The 21914-nt window shown below is 40.9% G+C and overlaps 2 protein-coding genes across 3 annotated transcripts in view; one reads left to right on the top strand and one right to left on the bottom strand.

Annotated features, from left to right (window-relative positions):
- The window catches only part of LOC138953663 (inactive tyrosine-protein kinase 7-like), a 127387-nt gene extending 124192 nt beyond the window's left edge, over window positions 1-3195 (top strand). The window contains exon 17 of the mRNA XM_070325543.1: window positions 290-3195. Coding sequence (XP_070181644.1) covers window positions 290-877 — 588 coding nt within the window. The 3' untranslated portion in view covers window positions 878-3195. The remainder of the gene's footprint in view (window positions 1-289) is intronic.
- A 6479-nt stretch (window positions 3196-9674) lies between these two features.
- Window positions 9675-20807, bottom strand: LOC138953665 (uncharacterized). 2 transcript variants are annotated; one of them, XM_070325549.1, is made up of 6 exons: window positions 20665-20807; window positions 20029-20169; window positions 19058-19138; window positions 18577-18684; window positions 17580-17660; window positions 9675-15711 (listed from the first exon to the last, which is right to left on the bottom strand). In XM_070325549.1, the coding sequence occupies exons 1-6, from the start codon at window positions 20795-20797 to the stop codon at window positions 15497-15499; spliced, it is 759 nt and encodes a 252-aa protein (XP_070181650.1). In that variant the 5' UTR covers window positions 20798-20807; the 3' UTR covers window positions 9675-15496. The 2 variants fall into 2 exon arrangements, with proteins under 2 accessions (XP_070181650.1, XP_070181651.1); XM_070325550.1 differs by lacking the exon at window positions 19058-19138.
- Between the last annotated feature and the right edge of the window lie 1107 nt (window positions 20808-21914).

Here is a 21914-nt window from a genome sequence, read left to right on the forward strand (position 1 = left end):
GCTGGATGTTTAGATCAGTTTGGAAGACAAAGTCTGCCATATACTTAATCAATCTTAATAATTCTTTATGACTAGGTCTGTCTCAAGTGGTGTCACTGTCTGTCTCTTTGTTCACTTATTAAACAAAGCAGCTCTCTCAACAGTTACAAAGAGATGAGTTGGACTGGTCTGTCTTTTTTTCAAACTGGTGATTTGTTTAGCGGTTATTAAGTAGTGTGAGGCATGGGACTAAATAAATTCATAATGAACAAAAGGGGTACATACTGATGAATAAACCTATCATGTGCAGGGCGACCTGAAACAGTTCCTTCTGGCAACACGTAGCGACAACGGACGACGCGGAACGAGAGTACCGGCACTGACACCGAGCCAGAAACTGAGCATGGGGCAGCAGGTTGCAGCAGGCATGGATGCGTTGGCCAGTCAGGGCCTCGTGCACGGCGACCTGGCCGCTCGAAACATCCTCCTTACTTCACGCATGCAGCTCAAGGTGGCGAGACCTTCTCTGTGCGGGGATGTATACGCCAGCGAATACTACCCTCTTCACCAGCGCCTGGTCCCACTGCGCTGGATGGCTCCTGAGGCTGTGGGGGAGGAGGAGGGAGGCGTCATGTGCACCACCGCTGGAGATATCTGGGCGTTCGGCGTGTTTCTGTGGGAGGTGATGCAACTTGCGGATTTGCCGTACCGACTGTTGAGTGACGAGGAGGTCCTGCGAGCGTTGCAGCATGGTCAAGCGGCGTTGGAGCTGAGTGAACTGTACTCGCCCACTGTCATGAATTTGCTGCAGCGCTGTACGGCACAGCTGCCTTCGCAACGTCCCGCTTTCTCCGAGATCAGCACCATTTTGTCACTGGCTGGCAGTGACGTCGTATGACACACTGACACATGACACCAGCCGTCATTTAAGGCGGTCCTTAAGTGAGCCCGAAGTCGACTTCAAAAAGTCTTTTTACCCAAAACTCACTGCTAAAGCTTTGTGCGGTCAGTGTCGCGAAATATACTTTAGCGTAGTCGACTTCGCTAGTTAAGGACAGGCTTAGCAGCACTGACATACAACACCCAGTCATGTTGCTTCAAGCCAGCAGTGATTTCATGTGACACAGTAAAATATGACAGCAAGTCATGTTACTTTGAACCAGTAGTGGCATCATACAGCTGCTGAAAATTCATGCATGTCATACCAATCTTGCTCCCTATTGGCCAAAAGTCATGATAATGTAATGCTCTAACTCAGAACATCCTCACCCTGGAACTTACAGATGTCAGGACTAAAATGTGCTGCATGATATAAACAGAAAACACCAGTCTTGCTTTGGCCAGTAGCAGTATTTTCTGAAAGAGACACAAGTTTATTTGTCCTTCAGCAGTGCTCAAGTCAGCATTATTTTCTGCCTATTCTGACAACTGGACATTTTAGGGCAGTTGACAGTCTGCAAGTCAATCAACATGTCAGAACAATTGATTTTATACAATGTACAACAATGTATGCAAGCGCCAGACACAATCACGCAATGAACTTGACCCTACATCTTCTTTTAGCAGATGGAAATCCACAGTGTTCATGAACATGTTTATGAAATGCGTGAACCACTTCACAACAAGTGTTACTAAATGTTACATAAAGTACTGAAATGTATGAGGCAATCGATAGTTGGAGTCACTAAAAAATACAGGGTTACCAAAGGGTGTCCGTGTTTTTAGCCTTCAAATTTGGCACTGGATCTGCAAGACTTACACAGAACTCCGCGTTTAATATTGATGACACTGTAGAATCGCTGTGACACAAGCTCATTACCAACAAAGTGATGAATGTTTCATTTAAATCAGTGATTTTATGTTCGATACTTATGCGTGAGAGTTTCCCTGGAAGCTGATTGATACCATGACAAAGTGACTTTTTGCAAGCGCAATCAAGTGATTTTGGCAATGGCGTACGACACAACCCTTTGCGTTGCGCAGGGTTCAACAACAGACAGTCAGTGGTGAACGACTGAATGCAATGCCATTGAAGCGACATTTCTGTGGGTTTGTGTTTTAAAACTGATGAACTGTCTGAAAAATCCTTTGAAAGGCAAGCTGCTTTTTATGTGTGTGTAGAAAGAGTGGTCAGTTTATTGAATGGACACATAAAAAAGGCAGACTTTATGGTTGGCTGAGAAAGTAGGCATGGGGTGTTGCCTGCCTGTAGAAGCTGATTGATTGTGGGTGAACTGATTTTCATCAGAAGTAAAGGTGAATTGTGACACCAGACATTAACAATTTGATTGCAAGTGTCAATCGTGGTGTAAAACATTTTTATTTATTGAGAGACTATGCGCAGTTGGAAATGCTTCGCAGGGTTTGTGATCTACACTTTTAGTGTCTTGCAAGGTGTCTGTTTCAGACATTATTAGTCCACAGAGTCTGCAGTTCAGTGTCTACACACACTATTGTTTTGTGTATCTGCTTTTTTAGCTGTGATCATGCGTTTGAGAGAGAGAAAGAGAGAGAGTGAGTGAGTGAGTGAGTGAGTGAGTGAGTGAGTGAGTGAGAGAGAGAGAATGCATGTGTGTGGGTGTGTGAGAGAGGTAGATAGTGGACATGTATGTATGAGAGAGATAGAGAGGGAGCACATGTGTCTATCTCTGAGCGCGCGTGTGTGTGTTAGTGTGTGTGTGTGTCTGAGAGCCTGTGTGTGTGTGCATGTGTGTGTGTGTGAGCGTGCATAAGAGCATGTGTGTGTGTGTAACTGAGAGCCTGTATGTGTGTGTGTGTGTGTGCATGCGCGCATGAGCGCATGTGTGTGTGTGTGTGTTCGTGCGTGTGTGTGTGCCACGTGTGTGTGTGTGTGTGTGTGTGTGTGTGTGTGTGTGTGTGTGTGTGTGTGACGTGTCACATGTGTGTGTGTGTGTGTGTGTGTGTGTGTGTGTATTTGAGAGCTTATGTGTGTATGAGAGCACATCTTTTTTGTGTCCATGCTTGTATTGGTACATATACATTGGAGTATGAGTACATGAGAGAGAGGGAGGTTTGATATTAACTTGTGTGTTTGTTCTTATTATCAAAATGTTTTTGTTCTGTCCATATAAATCATTGTGAATCTATGTTTTATAAGAAAAATGCCACATTAATCACTTGGTGTAACTTCATTCTTGATACATATTTGACTTCAAGTATTTTAGGTAATTTTGTTTAAAAAGAGATGGGGTCAGAGTGTGGGGGGAGGGTGTAGCTTTTTGTACAATGCAGTGGATATTTTCATTGCCTAATTTCTTTTCAAATAAAGAGTTCAGTAAGCTTGTCTTTGGATGTGTTTGTTGTTTTGGAAAGTAATTTTACCAACATCAGTTTGACAAAAAGAGGTTGTTTTTGCAGAGCAAATTGCCCATAAGGTAGGTAGGTACTGAGGTAGAAAGGTATAGGTTGGTAGGAAGGTAGGTAGGTAGGTTGGTAGGTTATATCATAAAGTCCTGTGAGGTTTTCCTTTGTGGAAATTCAGGTTGCTTTCTTCCTGGGAAAAGTCAGCTATAACATACAAACCCTACCCTCTTTTCTCTCTTTTCTGCATTCATGTGTTTGTGTGTTCAAAGCCATTAACTTAGTTAGTTAGTTACACTGTTAACTTAGGATCTTTACAGGAACCTGGGGGTGTTTGTACACCAAGGAGAGTTTGCACAAAGTTGACTCTGGGAAATTAATCCTTGGGCAAAGCCCAGGGTTCAATCCCACGTTAATAGCGAGTAACAGGTTTCAATGACAGATGTAAAGTTGTTTAACAATCATCAGAGAATACACTATTTTTACATTCAGTCAAGTTTTGACTAAATGTTTTAACATAGAGGGGGAATCGAGACGAGGGTCGTGGTGTATGTGTGTGTGTCTGTCTGTGCGTGTGTGTGTGTGTGTAGAGCGATTCAGAGTAGACTACTGGACCAATCTTTATGAAATTTTACATGAGAGTTCCTGGGTATGATATCCCCAGACATTTGTTTCTTTTTTTCGATAAATGGTCCGATAATCGGTGTGGCCCGGGGAGAGCCTGGACAGAAGATGAGGCCGACAGGAAACGATTCCGGAGGTGGCGGAGCCGTATGAAGCGGTCGTGAGCAGCAGTTGTCGCCCTTGGTCTTCCCGCTCGTGGCAAGTCAGCAACGGAGCCAGTGGCTTGAAACCTGACCCACAGTCTACTGATGGTGCTCTGGGACACGTGGAAGTGCCTGGCGATTGCACTTTGACTTTGGCCTGCTTGTAAACGACCCAATGCAATTTGGCGGTCTTCTCTGCTCAATCGGGCCATCTTTCGTCGCTGAATTGTCGTCTGATTTCTTTGTGGCGAACAATCCGCTTTTATGGGTTTTGGAAGACATGGTGAGAGCTCAATATTCCCCGAGTTTCACGAGATTACACTGAAGCATGACGAGTGGTCATGCCAAATGAGCAATTTTGACATTGTAGCCACTGATAACGCATGCGTCACGTGCAGAGCTCACTTGTGGCAATGGACGAAAGGTCGACGACCAGATAAACATTTTCTGCAGTTTGGTGGATATCCTTGTAGCCATATAACTAAATTAACCAAATATTACAAGCTATGCGTTTCTTTTTTTGAACAGTATAACTAGCCCTCGCCCTAACATAGGGTCAACAGAAACAGAAAACAATATAACCAAAGAACTATCACAGTAAACTTAAACACATAATAAATGTAACTGTATACCCAATCAGCATGATTCTGCGTGACGCATGCGGTATTTCTGCGTTTTTCATGCGGGGATGCGTACGGCCTCGTGACACCTTCCCTCGTGACACCTTCGCTTCGCGCGCGTTACTTTTCGCCAACTATATATAACTAGATGAATACCCGCTTCGCCGGGTACGGCTGCGCCGGGAAGAAGTCGAGCCGAATACCCGGCCGGGGACCCGGCTATGCCGGGAAGCCGGCGTACACCGCACGGAGGAAGGGAGATAAACGCGGCTGAAAACACTGGAGAAGATAAGGAAGAGTTACTGGGAATGGATCCAGAGAAAAACCAAAATCGGTTCATCGCTGCGCGCTGAGAGCACGTGTTGAAATATCTCATCGATGAGGTTGTGTCCGGGGTGTAGCTGAATACGGTCTCCAAATTTGAAAAAGATCCACCGAGAACTTTGGCCGTGCATCGCGGACACACACACACACAGACAGACACAAGTCGTATATATATTATATAGATGAGAGAGAGAGAGAGAGAGAGAGAGAGAGAGAGAGAGAGAGAGAGAGAGAGAGAGAGAGAGAGAGAGAGAGAGAGAGAGAGAGAGATTAACAGCAAAGAAACTACAATGGGTTATGTACAGTGTTTGTTAACAGTTACGCTGACTGGAGTCTTTTTGCCTGTCTGTCATTGATGATTGAGTCTGATTGTTTCCTGGACTGTGTGTTTGACGACTTGTATGCGCGTGAGACTCCTTCCGGCAACCTGTCTGTCTATCTGTCATAGGGATACGCACAACACACACACACACACACACACACACACACAAAGACACTCACCGAAACACGAACGTACACACAATGCTGCATTAAATGTATTTCTTAACAAGTCGCGTAAGGCGAAATTACTACATTTAGTCAAGCTGTGGAACTCACAGAATGAAAATGAACGCACTGCATTTTTTCACAATGACCGTAGTCCGCCGCTAGTGCAAAAGGCAGTGAAAGTGACGAGCCTGTTAAGCGCGGTAGCGGTTGCGCTGTGCTGCATAGCACGCTTTACTGTACCTTCGTTTTAACTTTCTGAGCGTGTTTTTAATCCAAACATATCATATCTATATGTTTTGGGAATCAGGAACCGACACGGAATAAGATGGAATTGTTTTTAAAACGATTTTGGAAATTTAATTTTAATCATAATTTTTATATTTGTAATTTTCAGAGCTTGTTTGTAATCCGAATATAACATATTTATATTTTTTGGGAATCAGAACATGATGAAGAATAAAATAAAAGTAATTTTGGATCGTTTTATCAAAAAATAATTTTAATTACAATTTTCAGATTTTTAATGACCAAAGTCATTTATTAATTTTTAAGCCTCCATGCTGAAATGCAATGCCGAAGTCCGGGCTTCGTCGAAGATTGCTTTGCCAAAATTTCAATCAATTTGATTGAAAAATGAGGGTGTGACAGTGCCGCCTCAACTTTTACAAAATGGCGGATATGACGTCATCAAAGACATTTATCGAAAAAAAAAAATACATCCGGGGATATCATTCCCAGGAACTCTCATGTCAAATTTCATAAAGATCGGTCCAGTACTTTAGTCTGAATCGCTCTACACACACACACACAGACAGATACACACACACATACACCACGACCCTCGTCTCGATTCCCCCTCTACGTTAAAACATTTAGTCAAAACTTGACTAAATGTAATAAAATGTGCATCAGCCGACGGGACAGACAATAAAATGTGCATCAGCCGAGGTGACAGACAATAAAATGTGCATCAGCCGAGGGAACAGACAATAAATGCATCAATCAAGACACATTCCTTCCCTTGAAAACAGTTCGGCTCACAGTCCCAGCTCTGGCATGAGGATTTGACTACATGTGGGGTAAGACTGACACCAATAGTGAACCGCCCCATGTGCTCTCTGTGCACAGTGTAAAGATTTGTTATACATTAATTTTGTAAAAGCCACTACTAGTTGCTTTTTAAGAAATCAATCCATCACAAAAAATACAACTCATCACAGCAAGCAGTGTTGATTTTCGGTATGTGTCCAATTGGAAAGATGGTCTTATACCGTGAAAAAACCCGGCCAGATCTTTGAGGAGTGTGCCTTGTCTTCGATATACTTCTCCCCGTATTCACGCCCGCACGCACAGCTTTTGTGGAATTAGAAAAGCTGTCAGTAAAAGTTCTGCACACGGTATGTTGTCTCCTTATCCGAACTGAATTTCTCCTAAACGGCTGTCCCGATCTAAGTTTTCCTTATCTGATACGGCAATAATAACTACTCACTTGCGTCAAAGAGGAATAATTCAATAACTGCGGGAAGTTACTCTCTCACGGTGTTAGCTCCCATTGGAATGATACTGTTAACATAACGATGGATATAATCGGACACTCACAGAAACTACGTGCACGCACGCACACACACACACACATCGTGACAAAAAAACACACACACACAAAGACACTCACATATACACGTAAACGCACACACACGCGCGCGCGCACACACACACCGCACACAGACACACACTGACACACACACTGACACACACACACATACACACACACGCAACACCCCCCCCCCAACACACACACAAAGATCCTCACCGAAACACGAACACACACACCCACACACACAACATCCCCACACAAACACAAAGACACACAAAACACGAACGTACACACACACACGAACGTACAACACACACACACACACACACACACACACACATACTTGTTTTCCCCTCGTTATTGTGACCATTGGCCGGCCCCATCGTTGTTTTGACAGTGCCTGCTGAAGTGACCGTTTGACCAATAGATAAGAAATTCCACATCAAGCTTATTTAAATTGGCCAAAAGTGAATGTGCATAATTACACTCACATACACTCAATATTTCAATAAACTGAAACACCGCCTGCATTGTGTTGACAAAGATGATACACACGATACACACTTGTGTGTGAACGTTGTTTTGACCGGGGTATACATGTTTTCCCCTCGTTATTGTGACCATTGGCCTGTCCCATCGTTGTTTTGACAGTGCCTGCTGAAGTGACCGTTTGACCAATAGATAAGAAATTCCACATCAAGCTTATTTAAATTGGCCAAAAGTGAATGTGCATAATTACACTCACATACACTCAATATTTCAATAAACTGAAACACCGCCTGCATTGTGTTGACAAAGATGATACACACTCGTGTGTGAACGTTGTTTTGACCGGGGTATACATGTTTTCCCCTCGTTATTGTGACTATTGGCCAGTTCCATCGTTGTTTTGACAGTGCCGGTTGAAATGACCGTTTGACCAATAGATAACAAAATTCCACATCAAGCTCATTTAAATTGGCCAAAAGTGAATGTGCATAATTACACTCACATACACTCAATATTTCAATAAACTGAAACACCGCCTGCATTGTGTTGACAAAGATGATACACACGATACACACTCGTGTGTGAACGTTGTTTTGACCTGGGTATGCATTGTATTGACTTTCCGTGGTAGTGTGATATTGTATATATATGATATAAGGTAGTGTGCCTTTACATTTTAACTTGCTCCTTTCAAAACCTTCTATTGGCACTTAGACCAAAGAATCACAAAGCCTTTTTTTTATGTGTACGAAACAGCTAAACAAAACGTGTAGCTTACTTTGCAGTGCATAATCATGAAGCTTTTTAAAATGAAGTTTAATGATCATATTTGAAGGTGGTGGATACTATAAGTGTTATCAGGGACCTATATTAGAATCAGTCTGTCAGTTACGTTTTTTTTTGTCCTTGTAATGAAAGGTATTTTTATGATGGCGCTCAGTTCCCTTGCGTTTGTTCATCGACATTTTAAGATACCTTCACATTTGAAATTGCATTTTATTTTATTTACTTTGACTTCCATTCATTTAATGATGGGCTTGTTTAGCATAATTGCTTTTGTATACACATGCATTTTACAGTCTGTGTGTTCAGTTGTAGAAACAATTTCTCTTCTTGAGACAATAATAGCTTTTTGTTAACTTTCGGAGTAAGGATTTGAATGATTTTTGACTCACATGCGAAGCAAAAGTGAGTCTATGTACTCACCCGAGTCGTCCGTCCGTCCGTCCGGAAAACTTTAACGTTGGATATTTCTTGGACACTATTCAGTCTATCAGTACCAAATTTGGCAAGATGGTGTATGATGACAAGGCCCCAAAAAACATACATAGCATCTTGACCTTGCTTCAAGGTCAAGGTCGCAGGGGCCATAAATGTTGCCTAAAAAACAGCAATTTTTCACATTTTTCCCATTTTCTCTGAAGTTTTTGAGATTGAATACCTCACCTATATATGATATATAGGGCAAAGTAAGCCCCATCTTTTGATACCAGTTTGGTTTACCTTGCTTCAAGGTCAAGGTCACAGGAGCTCTTCAAAGTTGGATTGTATACATATTTTGAAGTGACCTTGACCCTGAACTATGGAAGATAACTGTTTCAAACTTAAAAATTATGTGGGGCACATGTTATGCTTTCATCATGAGACACATTTGGTCACATATGATCAAGGTCAAGGTCACTTTGACCCTTATGAAATGTGACCAAAATAAGGTAGTGAACCACTAAAAGTGACCATATCTCATGGTAGAAAGAGCCAATAAGCACCATTGTACTTCCTATGTCTTGAATTAACAGCTTTGTGTTGCATGACCTTGGATGACCTTGACCTTGGGTCAAGGTCACATGTATTTTGGTAGGAAAAATGTGTAAAGCAGTTCTTAGTGTATGATGTCATTGCTAGGTTTAGTTATTTGACCTTGACCCTGAAGGTCAAGGTCATGTAAAGGTCAAGGTCAAGCATGCGAGTCGTATGGGCTTTGCCCTTCTTGTCCCTGTGGCGATTATGTCCATGCAATCTGCAATCCTGTGATCACACATCCACATACAAACACAATCAGTCGAATCATAACAATAAGCATGTTTTGCAAAATAACGTTTGGTAGTTTTTATTCCTTTTCAATGGCATGCAACAAAACGGTGACATTTGCTTTTTGCAGACATTTAAAAAGCAGTGAATTTATCCTTTGTATAATTATACTTATACTGTTATAGCTTACAACCAGGCTATAACAGTGATTGAATGTTGCCCCAGTTGACAAAGGAACAGGAAATAGAATGCATGTACAACTTCTCGTCTCAAACTAAAATAAAGAAGAAAAACAAATCTGAATATCTTGTTAAAGAGAACAGAGAAAAAAAGTGTATTTTGTACCTTCAAAACCTCTTAAACAGCGCTTACATTAGATTTAAGAAATCAGTGAACTTAACGTATAACAACGATTGAATAACTCTGCCCAACATGACAAAGAAAACAAAACTTGACTAAATATAAAAAGACAGATTTATTTCTCTCAAACAAAACCTTCAAACCTGTTGAAAAATAGGCTATTGCCTCCACCATCATTGTTCTGACCGCGCATAATAAACTGAACTTTTGACCAATGTCCAACAAAATTCAAATTAAGCTAAATCAAACACACTCCAAATAAATAATTAAATATGAAACACAACCACCAGTGTGCTCATGATTAAAAATAATGAAAACACATAATGCACACCCGGTGTATAACATTGTTCTGAAAGGAACAATACACGGCTTTGACTTTCTTTAAACTTATAAGTGGGCCTAATGCGTTCATGATAATAATGCAATATAACACAGTAAGGTAGTCTCGAGTCATATGATTACATATTTGTAACATGGAAAATAAACCAATGTTAAAATACTGTGAGGCATGAGAATTGGCATATATATATATATATATATATATATATATACAGATTATTTAAAACACTCCACTGAATAGTCCACACAATCAAAACAACTAGCAGCATCTTTAGTAAGGTCTATGCTTTTTCAATTGCAACAAATGAAAAATATACTTTTGTTTCTAACAGAAAGTAAGAAAGCTGCCAATTTATCCTTTGTATTATAGCTTCCAACAAACGTATAGCGACGATTGAATAACTTTGCCCCAGGTGACAAAGAAACATACAATAAAACTATTTTCCAACTTCTTGTCTCTCAAACAAAATTGAAAAAGCAAATCTTCAAACATCCTGTTAAAATAGGCCATTTGCCTCCACCATCGTTGTTTTGACAGCACATGCTGAAGTGACCTTTTGACCGATGCCCATGAAATACCAAATTAAGCTGATCTAAAGAGCCAAAAGTAAATGTACCATAAATACACTTTATATACACTCAAAATCTTTCTTTATTCTTTATTTCTTTATTTGGTGTTTAACGTCGTTTTCAACCACGCAGGTTATATCGCGACGGGGAAAGGGGGGGAGATGGGATAGAGCACTCAAAATCGAAATCAATCATTACATGTGAAACACCACTATGACCCAGTGTTTATGATACGTTATGATTGTTTTGACTTTCCTACAAGCGGACCTTATGGTAGTTTGTGGTCACGATAATAAATAATAATGATCACACGATGACCCAGTGTTTATGATACGTTATGATTGTTTTGACTTTCCTACTAGCGGACCTTATGGTAGTTTGTGGTCACGATAATAAATAATAATGATAATAAAGTTAAAACGGCTATGCCTACGATGCCTTCGGGCCTTGTTTTTGGCCGATTTGAGCGGAATTGCTGTTATATATTGCCCAGCCAACCTTAATTAGAGCAATCCTTACTCTTGTTATCCCAAAGAAGTACTGTACACTTAAGAAACGTCGTTCAAACTCGGCGTACAGCAAGCTTTAGAAGCGACCACTACTCTTTTGTACAAGAGGGAGAGTTTAAAGCGGCTAGGTCTGATTTACTCTCTCCTATCGCCACCAGACTAGTGTTATGCTACTATAAACCATAACAATGCTTCACGACCGGAATAGTTTCATATCTCAAAACTCGGGTTCTAGTGGCCAATTCAGTGTGGCATTGAGACTATATGCATGACTAAACGGGAAGTAATTCACACAGCCTCCACAACAAAAGAGCAGTGGTCGCTGCGGAAGCTCGCTGTACGCCGAGTTTAAACGACGTTTCTTAAGTCTTTCTTTCTTTATTTGGTGTTTAACGTCGTTTTCAACCACGAAGGTTATATCGCGACGGGGAAAGGGGGGAGATGGGATAGAGCCACTTGTTAATTGTTTCTTGTTCACAAAAGCACTAATAAAAAAATTGCTCCAGGGGCTTGCAACGTAGTACAATATATTACCTTACTGGGAGAATGCAAGTTTCCAGTACAAAGGACTTAACATTTCTTATATACTGCTTGACTAAAATCTTTACAAACATTGACTATATTCTATACAAGAAACACTTAACAAGGGTAAAAGGAGAAACAGAATCCGTTAGTCGCCTCTTACGACATGCTGGGGAGCATCGGGTAAATTCTTCCCCCTAACCCGCGGGGGGCGTACAGTACTTCTTTGGGATAACAAGGGTAAGGGTTGCTCTAATTAAGGTTGGCTGAACAATATATAACAGCCATTCCGCTCAAATCGGCTGAAAACAATGTCTGAATGCAACGTAGGCATAGCTGTTTTAAATCAGATCTAGCCGCTTTAAACAAGGGCAAAGCCACCGATAATCATGACTCACTTGCTCAGATTTCGTATTGTTTTTTGCTAATAGAATCTGACATGCATTTTGTGAGTATTCATAGGCTCTACAAGTATAACCAAGTCAAGTTTGTATCATGCATTTTTCCATTGTCTGAAAAGTTGTGACTGTTCAATACGTGGTCAGTTGTCAGAACATAGCCTCATTTTTGCTGCACAAATGAATTAAAAATAGCCAATTGTCTCCACCATCGTTGTTTTGACAGCACATAATAAACTGACCTTTTGACCAATCCTAAGATATGTCCCATCTAGCTTATTTAAAGGTGTTCGTCTGTGTTTTGCTTATTTATTCATAATCCTACCATTAAATTTCGCTAAAAAGTTAAGTCACATGATGAGAAGAACCACTGTGCAAAAAGTTATTTTAAAAAAGTTATAGGTAAAACAATGGGTTTTTTTCTCAGCAAACTCTCCTTATAATAGTCATGTTAAAAACAAGGGGAATAAATTAAGAAGATGTCATCTGTCACAACTTTTTAGTTAAATTAAAATGTAGTAATATAAAAAACAAGAAGGGCAAAGCCCATACGACTCACATGCTTGACCTAAACCTAGCAATGACATCATACACTAAGAACTGCTTTACACATTTTTCCTACCAAAATACATGTGACCTTGACCCAAGGTCAAGGTCATCCAAGGTCATGCAACACAAAGCTGTTAATTCAAGACATAGGAAGTACAATGGTGCTTATTGGCTCTTTCTACCATGAGATATGGTCACTTTTAGTGGTTCACTACCTTATTTTGGTCACATTTCATAAGGGTCAAAGTGACCTTGACCTTGATCATATGTGACCAAATGTGTCTCATGATGAAAGCATAACATGTGCCCCACATAATTTTTAAGTTTGAAACAGTTATCTTCCATAGTTCAGGGTCAAGGTCACTTCAAAATATGTATACAATCCAACTTTGAAGAGCTCCTGTGACCTTGACCTTGAAGCAAGGTAAACCAAACTGGTATCAAAAGATGGGGCTTACTTTGCCCTATATATCATATATAGGTGAGGTATTCAATCTCAAAAACTTCAGAGAAAATGTGAAAAATGTGAAAAATAGCTGTTTTTTAGGCAACATTTATGGCCCCTGCGACCTTGACCTTGAAGCAAGGTCAAGATGCTATGTATGTTTTTTGGGGCCTTGTCATCATACACCATCTTGCCAAATTTGGTACTGATAGACTGAATAGTGTCCAAGAAATATCCAACGTTAAAGTTTTCCGGACGGACGGACGGACGGACGACTCGGGTGAGTACATAGACTCACTTTTGCTTCGCATGTGAGTCAAAAAGGAGAAAAAATGCAGACGAGCACCTTTAAAATGTCCAACAATGATTTGCAAGAACACATTCTGAATAAATCATTAAATATCAAATTAAAAAAACACAACCACCAGTGTGCTCATAATAAAAAAACCGAAAAAACATCATACGCACCCAGTGTATATACATTGTTCTGACGGGAACATACAATGTGTCGACTTTCCTTAAACGGACTAGCAGGGCTACTGCTAGAGTGTGTTCAGTATAATCATGAAATAGAATGAAATGAGGTAGTCTTCACGTCGAACGCAGAAGAAGAAGAAGAAGGTAGTCTTCAGTCATAGAATTATATTTTTGCATAATGGAAAATCAACCACCGTAAAAATAAACCAGTTGTTGCATGATAAATGGCACAATTCAAAACACTCCATTGAATAGTCCACAAAAAGATAATTAGCAACATCATGTTTAGTGCTGTTGTAAGTGTTATTTCAATGGCAACAAACAAAACAGATTTTTTTTACTATATCAATGATTGACTAACTTTGCCCTCGGTGACAAAAGAACATGAAATAACACTTTTTTTCCAACTTCTTGTCTCTCAAACAAATAATAAAAGAAACACATCTTCAAACATCCTGTTAAAAATAGGCCATTTGCCTCCACAATGGTTGCTTTGACACCACATGCTGTAGTGACCTTTTGACAGAGGCCCCTGAAATATCAAATTAAGCTTATCTAAAATGGTCAAAAGTACATGTACATAAATACACTTTATATACACTTAAGATCTGAATTAATCATAACATGTGAAACACCACCATCGTTGTGTTGACAATAAAATGTCACACACGATGACAAAGTGCATATGACACTTTGATTGTTTTGACTTTCCTAATAGCGGACCTTATCTTTACTTTATTTGGTGTTTTAACATCGTTTTCAACCGTTCAAGGTTATATCGCGACGGGGAAAGGGGGGGGGGGATGATGGGATAGAGCCACTTGTTAATTGTTTCTTGTTCACAAAAGCACTAATCAAAAAATTGCTCCAGGGGCTAGCAACGTAGTACAATATATGACCTTACTGGGAGAATGCAAGTTTCTAGTACAAAGGACTTAACATTTCTTACATACTGCTCGACTAAAATCTTTACAAACATTGACTATATTCTATACAAGAAACACTTAACAAGGGTAAAAGGAGAAACAGAATCCGTTAGTTGCCTCTTACGACATGCTGGGGAGCATCGGGTAAATTCTTCCCCCTAACCCGAGGGGGGGGGGGGGGGGGGGGGGGGGGGGGGGAGCGGACCTTATGGTAGTCTGTGTTCATGATAATAAATAATGATAATACAGTTAAACAAGGGCAAAGCCACAAAGAATATGACTCACTTGCTTATATTTTGTTTTGTTTTGCTGATGTAATCACATGCATTTTATAAGTGTTCATAGGTTTCATAACCAAGACAAGTTTTTATAATGAAAGCTTCCATTATTTGAAAAGTTTTGAGTGTTCAATAGGTGGTCAGTTGTCAATAGATATATAGCCTCGTTTTTGCTATGCAAATGAATTAAAAATAGCCAACTGCCTCCACCATCATTGTTTTGACCGCATATTAAACTGACCTTTGGATCAGTGCTAAGAAAGGTCACATCTAGCTTATTCAAAATGCCAAAAATGATTTGCATAAACACCTACTAAATAAATCATTTAACATGAAACACAACCACCAGTGTGCTCATAGTCAAAATTAATAAAAACAAATAAAGATAAATGTGTAAATCATTGTCCAGTACAGCTCAAGACACAAACCTGCACTAGATATATATCTACTTAGTGGTAGTGATCAGCAACAACATTGGAAAGATGATCAGTAGCTGAAAAGCGGAACATTATTTAGTTTCGCTGATTTCTTTGCAAAGCAGTAATCCGGTTTCGTACATAGTTCTTGACGTGTAGCCAGGTACGATTTTTCAGAGCCTCTTCAGCCTGAAGGCACTTCTGGATATCCTCTTTTCTTGGCAGCACTTGCGTGGCGATATATTTTAACAAATGAGCCTCCACTGCCTTCACCTCCTCCTCCAACCACAGTCGACGTGGCTGGTTTGAACCTTTGTGGACACAGATATCACAAGACCTATTACCGGAGATACAAAGGTTAAATATGTTATCGGATTAAAACTTTATAAGGAACAATCATGCCAACTCAATATGAGCGCCGGGTAGTCTGGTGGTCTAGGCCGACAACTCGTGATCTCAGTGTCTCTATTTCGAATCTTGATTGGGCATGGACATTTATTTTCCCGAGTCAACATTTGTTCTGATTCTTCTTCGTGGCACTAAAGCTAGTACACTAAAACTGTCACATTTTCACTGTCAATCTTAGTGCTGCTTACATTTTGGTTGTTCAATGTAAGTTAGATATAGTACCTCCTCTTTTTTCCAATTCCTGGGACTCCCGTCCCCGCCTCTAATACACGGAAGTGTATGTGGGCGTAATCCATTAATTACAAAAGATTTCAAATCTAAATTAAAACCGGAATTACAGACCCTGTACACATTCATTTTCAAAGCATGGGACAGAAGCCACGAATGGGCATGAGAAGTGGCAGGTCAGTTAGCCATTGCACTTGTTAACTGATCCACTTATTTATTCATTTTTAAATAATTATACAATTTACTGCTTAGTTTTGAATCAAGAAAACTGAGCGACAGCAGAAGGCCATTTTGATATGTTAAAGAACGTACGGATTTGAACTGCTCTTTGACAAAATGCCACTCCTAGTTAGATTAACAGTTAACTCGTTATGAACACAGACCTGTTTACATCCTGCATTAAAACCAGTCAGAAAAACACTCTCCAGAAGCTACCTTTATTTTTTGTGGACCGGCTCGTTCATTTTATTTAAAGATTTTCTTTAAAGTTTTTCAATTCAAAGAACTGTGATCTTTGCTATATTGGAGAAAGATTAATGGAGATCACTTTTAGACTCAAAAAGACTTTCAAATTCCGGCAACAGCACAAGTCACTGACCGTAGCAAGAGATAATGTCGAAGCACAGACATACTGGTCAAATAAACTCGATGCGAAGCAGGCTCATGTTTTGCCAAACACAATTTGTTTGTTTCCATGTTCATTTGTGTACTGCATTTTGTAAATAAACTAATGCTGCGTCTAACCTCGGGACACGTTCGCTTGGTTCGCGGACGAACGACTGCAGTGACTCATGACTGACTAGCTTTGTTGTTGCACTGATCTCAATTCGATCACCAAAATGCAAGTGATTCGCTCTTCTTAGACTTCGCCAGACACTGCCACTTGACTTGATAGTTTTGCCGATATTCCTGTACAACTTGAGCTTTTTTGGTTGGCATTTTGTCCCCAGAGAGATCGGCCTTACGCTTACGACCCATGTCGATCGGACCGAATGCACAAAAACCACGCGTTGACCGACAAATACCTTGTTTTTGCACATGCGCAGACAAGGCTGTTCCGGTCGGCCTTGAGCTAAAAGGGTTTTCGGGAAATCAAAATCCCGGTGACTACTAGTACTACAATTTCGACTTTAAATTTTCACACACGGAAATGGTTCTTGTGACCGGAATTTCCGGTAGATTTCCGTAATACCGGAATTTAGACCCTAAATCCGTAATAATTCCGGGAGGGTAAACAGGTCTGTGAACATACTCTATGTTTCCTTCCAAGTGCTTTAGAGAAGGGTATTACCGTACTCAAAAACACAATAACTATACGCTCCTAGTTAGATTAACAGTTAACACGTTATGAACAGGCTCTATTTTTCCTTTCAAGGGCTTCAGAGAAGGATATTACCTTACTCAAAAACACAATAACTATCTAGTTTACTGGTTTTGTTCTACTTTAAAAGAATAACTTTTGTGTGGATTGAGTCAGCTCCTTAAAGCTCAGTTCACAAAGAGAAAGAAGAGGTATAAAGACAATGATTATGTTTCCACTCACTGTTGCGCGTTGCCTTTGATTTGAGCTTCTTTGGTTTGGAATGGCTCCACTGTTCAGGTAGGTACTCATTGTCAGTTGAACCTTGGGGAAAAAAAAGACGATAGATTTTCTCAGCTGCCTTATCTTTATTTCAAATCATTTGATAGATTATGCAAAATAGCAAAAAAAGGACAACAGCTAAAAGACATATGCTTTTAAAATATCAATTTCGTTGTCAAATAACTAAACACAAGAGTTTCCACTATGGAATGCGGTCATTCAACAACTAGGTAATGGGCGCTTAGTTAATCGTCCGTACATGACGCCAGCATTTCTTTCTTTCTTTATTTGGTGTTTAACGTCGTTTTCAACCACGAAGGTTATATCGCGACGAGGGAAAGGGGGAGATGGGATAGGGGAAAGGGTGGAGATGGGAGGGAGCCACTTGTTAAGTGTTTCTTGTTCACAAAAGCACTAATCAAAAAATTGCTCCAGGGGCTTGCAACGTAGCACAATATATGACCTTACTGGGAGAATGCAAGTTTCCAGTACAAAGGACTAAACATTTCTTACATACTGCTTGACTAAAATCTTTACAAACATTGACTATATTCTATACAAGAACCACTTAACAAGGGTTAAAGGAGAAACAGAATCCGTTAGTCGCCTCATACGACATGCGGGGTGCAGAGAAATAAGGATGTGGAAAAGAAGACTTTTGGTAAGTGAAATAAAGGTGATGGATCCAGTCAGGCAGAAATAAGACAACAAGAAAAGAATTGGAAAACTGCAGGGAATAGTAGGGAGAGTTTTCTTGGAAGGAAATATAGGTGAAAGGACTGGTAAGGCAGAAATAAGACAAAAGAAGAGAAGAAACAGAACCGTTAGTCGCCTCTTACGACATGCTGGGTAGCAGCGGGTAAATTCTTTCTAGTCCCAACCAATATGGGACTCCCCCTAACCCGCGGGGGGTGACGCCAGCATGTTTCTAAATTAATTTATATGCAATAAAGCTTACTTTCGTTAGATGACGCTGAAGGAGAAGTGATCTGTGTGAATACACTGCATCTTTTGTTCATCATTGCCACACCAACAGGAGAGAATGTCCAGGAGGAAGGGGGCTCGCCTGGGGACATAATAAAATTATAATTAATTATTTATTGTATTAATTATGTTATGTTCAAAATAAATAAACGTGTGTTCCGTGTTATGAGTGTACAGGAATGAACTATTCTTCAAAGGTACAAATACATTTCAGATGTAAGACAATCAAAATGCATCAACGAATGCAGTTCTACCCCTCATCCTTAACCCCCACCCACCCCCCAACATTGACGCCGTAAAAAAAACACCTCCGACAAGCGTGTTGGACACAAACAACTCTGTGAGTTAAATTCAAGCTGTTCCCACTCGAACACAGGAACCCCCTGACCTTCATCCATCTCCAGTCGCGCCCCCATGGAAAATTGGTTGACTAAGGAGAAAGATATATACTGAACTGTTTGAGCATGCACTGCTGTCAGCAGCACACCGTTGAAACTTCCTTTGGATTTCTGGTGCTTCCTCATCATCAGCAGAATCTGACAAATACAAAAACATGAATAACCCTTGTGATATTACCTCATTTTTTGTTTGTTTGTTTGCTTAACGCCCAGCCGACCACGAAGGGCCATATCAGGGCGGTGCTGCTTTGACATATAACGTGCGCCACACACAAGACAGAAGTCGCAGCACAGGCTTCATGTCTCACCCAGTCACATTATTCTGACACCGGACCAACCAGTCCTAGCACTAACCCCATAATGCCAGACGCCAGGCGGAGCAGCCACTAGATTGCCAATTTTAAAGTCTTAGGTATGCCCCGGCCGGGGTTCGAATCCACAACGGGGCGGACGCCTTACCACTAGGCCAACCGTGCCGGTCATATTACCTCATGCCAGGGTGACAAGTTTATACTAAATAAGTAAATGTATTCACTTTTACATGGAATGGCAGCTACAAATAAGAAATTAAATCTACTATGTTACTTTGTGGGAGTGAGGAGGGGGGGGGGGGGGGGGGGGGGGGGGGTAAAGAGAAAGAAAAGTCATGTTTGCAACTACAAACTTAAGAGACTTTCAGACACTGAACAGCGACATCGCCATTCAAATACATGTCCTGTCCCCACTCCAACACCATGAAGATGGGATGGATTCAGCCCATATTGTCACTTACTGTCACCTACTGCGGTGGAGCGCTGCGGACTTAAATTAAGGGCCCCTCCTGTTTTTGAACACCAGGAGCTATCTAGTTTGCTGTTAGGTAGGCACCGGCTCATCTTTCCTGCTTCCTTACTTTCTTTTACTATCAACATTCTGTTCACAGTTGTTATTTCTGCCAAAGTGACCAATCGCATTTGTTTTTATCCGAAACTGGGAGTGCTTGCAGTACTGTAGTTGATAGCATGCGTACACAGAAGAAGAAGACTTACTGTCAGGTGCAGCTGTAGCAGGACAAGGTTGATGCATAGGCGGAGAGGGCTGGTTATGTGGCGGTGCCAAAGAGTCTTTTGTTGCGAACCTTCCTGATGCAGATCGTTCTGGAATAGGGCTGTGACCCTTTTCAACAAATTCTGTAAATAATAGTTACAATATGATAGAATAGATAAAATCCCAGATCGCAAGTACAAAAGTTTATGTAGTAAGTACCGTAGTATTAATGTTTGCTTTATTGTGTAATGCAAATTAATGTTAGCACAATATATCACATTGTAGTGTGCATTGAAGTATGAACGTTCTCAATTTAGATTTAAAACAAATAAAATTGTATTGGTGGTTCAATGTCACTAGCCACAACAAAGGCGATACCAGAGAGAGGGAGACCGGGATTCAAACCTGTGACTATGAGAGTCAGAGGAACTATATGTAGTCCACGCTGTGTACCGAATGAGCCATCTCAGCCCCCCAATTTAGAAGAAGAAGAAGAGGCAGAAGAAGCAGAAGGAGAAGAAGATGAATTTAAGAATACAAAAAAAAGGTTATTACAATACTAGATTTAGAGATAGTCTAGCTGTGTTCATTTTGTGCAAAAAGAGCAAAGGAATTCATCTTCAAAATGTCACACATACCTGCCTCCTCATCCGAGGTGATGGCTTCATCTTCAGCCACTTCCATCTCATCCAGGGTGCAGCGCTGGTGGTCTTGCAGCTTCCCCTTTTCAAGGGCAAGGAGTAATTTGCTGACTTTGGCCAACTGCATCATGTCTGATGGGAGGCGGGTAGTACTCGCGGTGAGTGCGAACATCATGTCCCATAAACTGAGCAAGGGCATCCAGCTCGTTGTCCTTCAAACTGACTATCTGGGACAGAGTAGCAACCTGCTTTCGAAGTGAAGTAGATGTGATGAACTGTGGCTCTGCCAACTGCGCTGATGTCACAAACTTTCGAAGCGTGTCAGATCCCCGAATGTGCCCCTCCGACTGAAAGAATGTGCAAGAAAACACAAATTTGTTGGAACCGCTGACACCAGCATCATCTCTTTTTTGCACAAGCAGTTCCACAGCTGCTTTCACCTGTGCAGTCATGAGAATTGGGACAATTCGGCCACGTTTTCCGATTATCTCAATCCTGGTCAGCTTGTTACATAGATTTTTTCAAATGTGCTAAGTGATTTGAAGACATCCACATCGTGAGTTTCGTGTTGATTTAGATCTACTAGTTTCATTCTTGAGGCCTCGCCTGACCTTCTCCTGTTGAAAAGGATTATCTGGGTCAGAGTGACTTCCGCAAGGCTTTTCCATGCTGCCTTGATCTCCTTTTCTTCGTGTGCTGTAGTGAGGGTTTGGGTGGCCGCGGCTGAAACATTGCTGAGGTGAGAGGAGAGCTTGGCGACGTCTCTCGACAGAGGAAGACGTTTTGCATGTCCCTTTTTCTGTTCATACAGATTGCGACTTGCGTGGGCAGAAATTTTCTTCATTCCATCTCATCTGATGGAGTTTCAGGTATCCCTGAACATCACACTTCAGACTGTCATTCCTTTTTTCCACGGCCTGGACCTCCAGTATGTCAGCACACAGCTTGATTGTGTAGCCAAGTTTGTTGGCTAAGGATGGAATTCGGAATTTTATTCCTCTGCTTCGTAACCAGCGACTTGTTTGGTTGCTTCTATTACCGTTTTGAACATTTCAGGCGTGAGAAATTCCTTGAGAGAAGCGTTTTCAAGTCCTACACTTTTCGCAGTTTCAATAACAGACGTGAAACCTCCCTCACTTTGTTTCGTATTTGGGCGAAACGACTCGGGGTTAAATCCGTGCCGTTTTACTTGCTTCTCGCAAGCTCTGTTGATCAAAGGGTCAGTTTTGACTACCAGACGGATATGG

Source organism: Littorina saxatilis, linkage group LG17, assembly GCF_037325665.1.
Source record: "Littorina saxatilis isolate snail1 linkage group LG17, US_GU_Lsax_2.0, whole genome shotgun sequence".
Lineage (NCBI taxonomy): Eukaryota > Metazoa > Mollusca > Gastropoda > Littorinimorpha > Littorinidae > Littorina > Littorina saxatilis.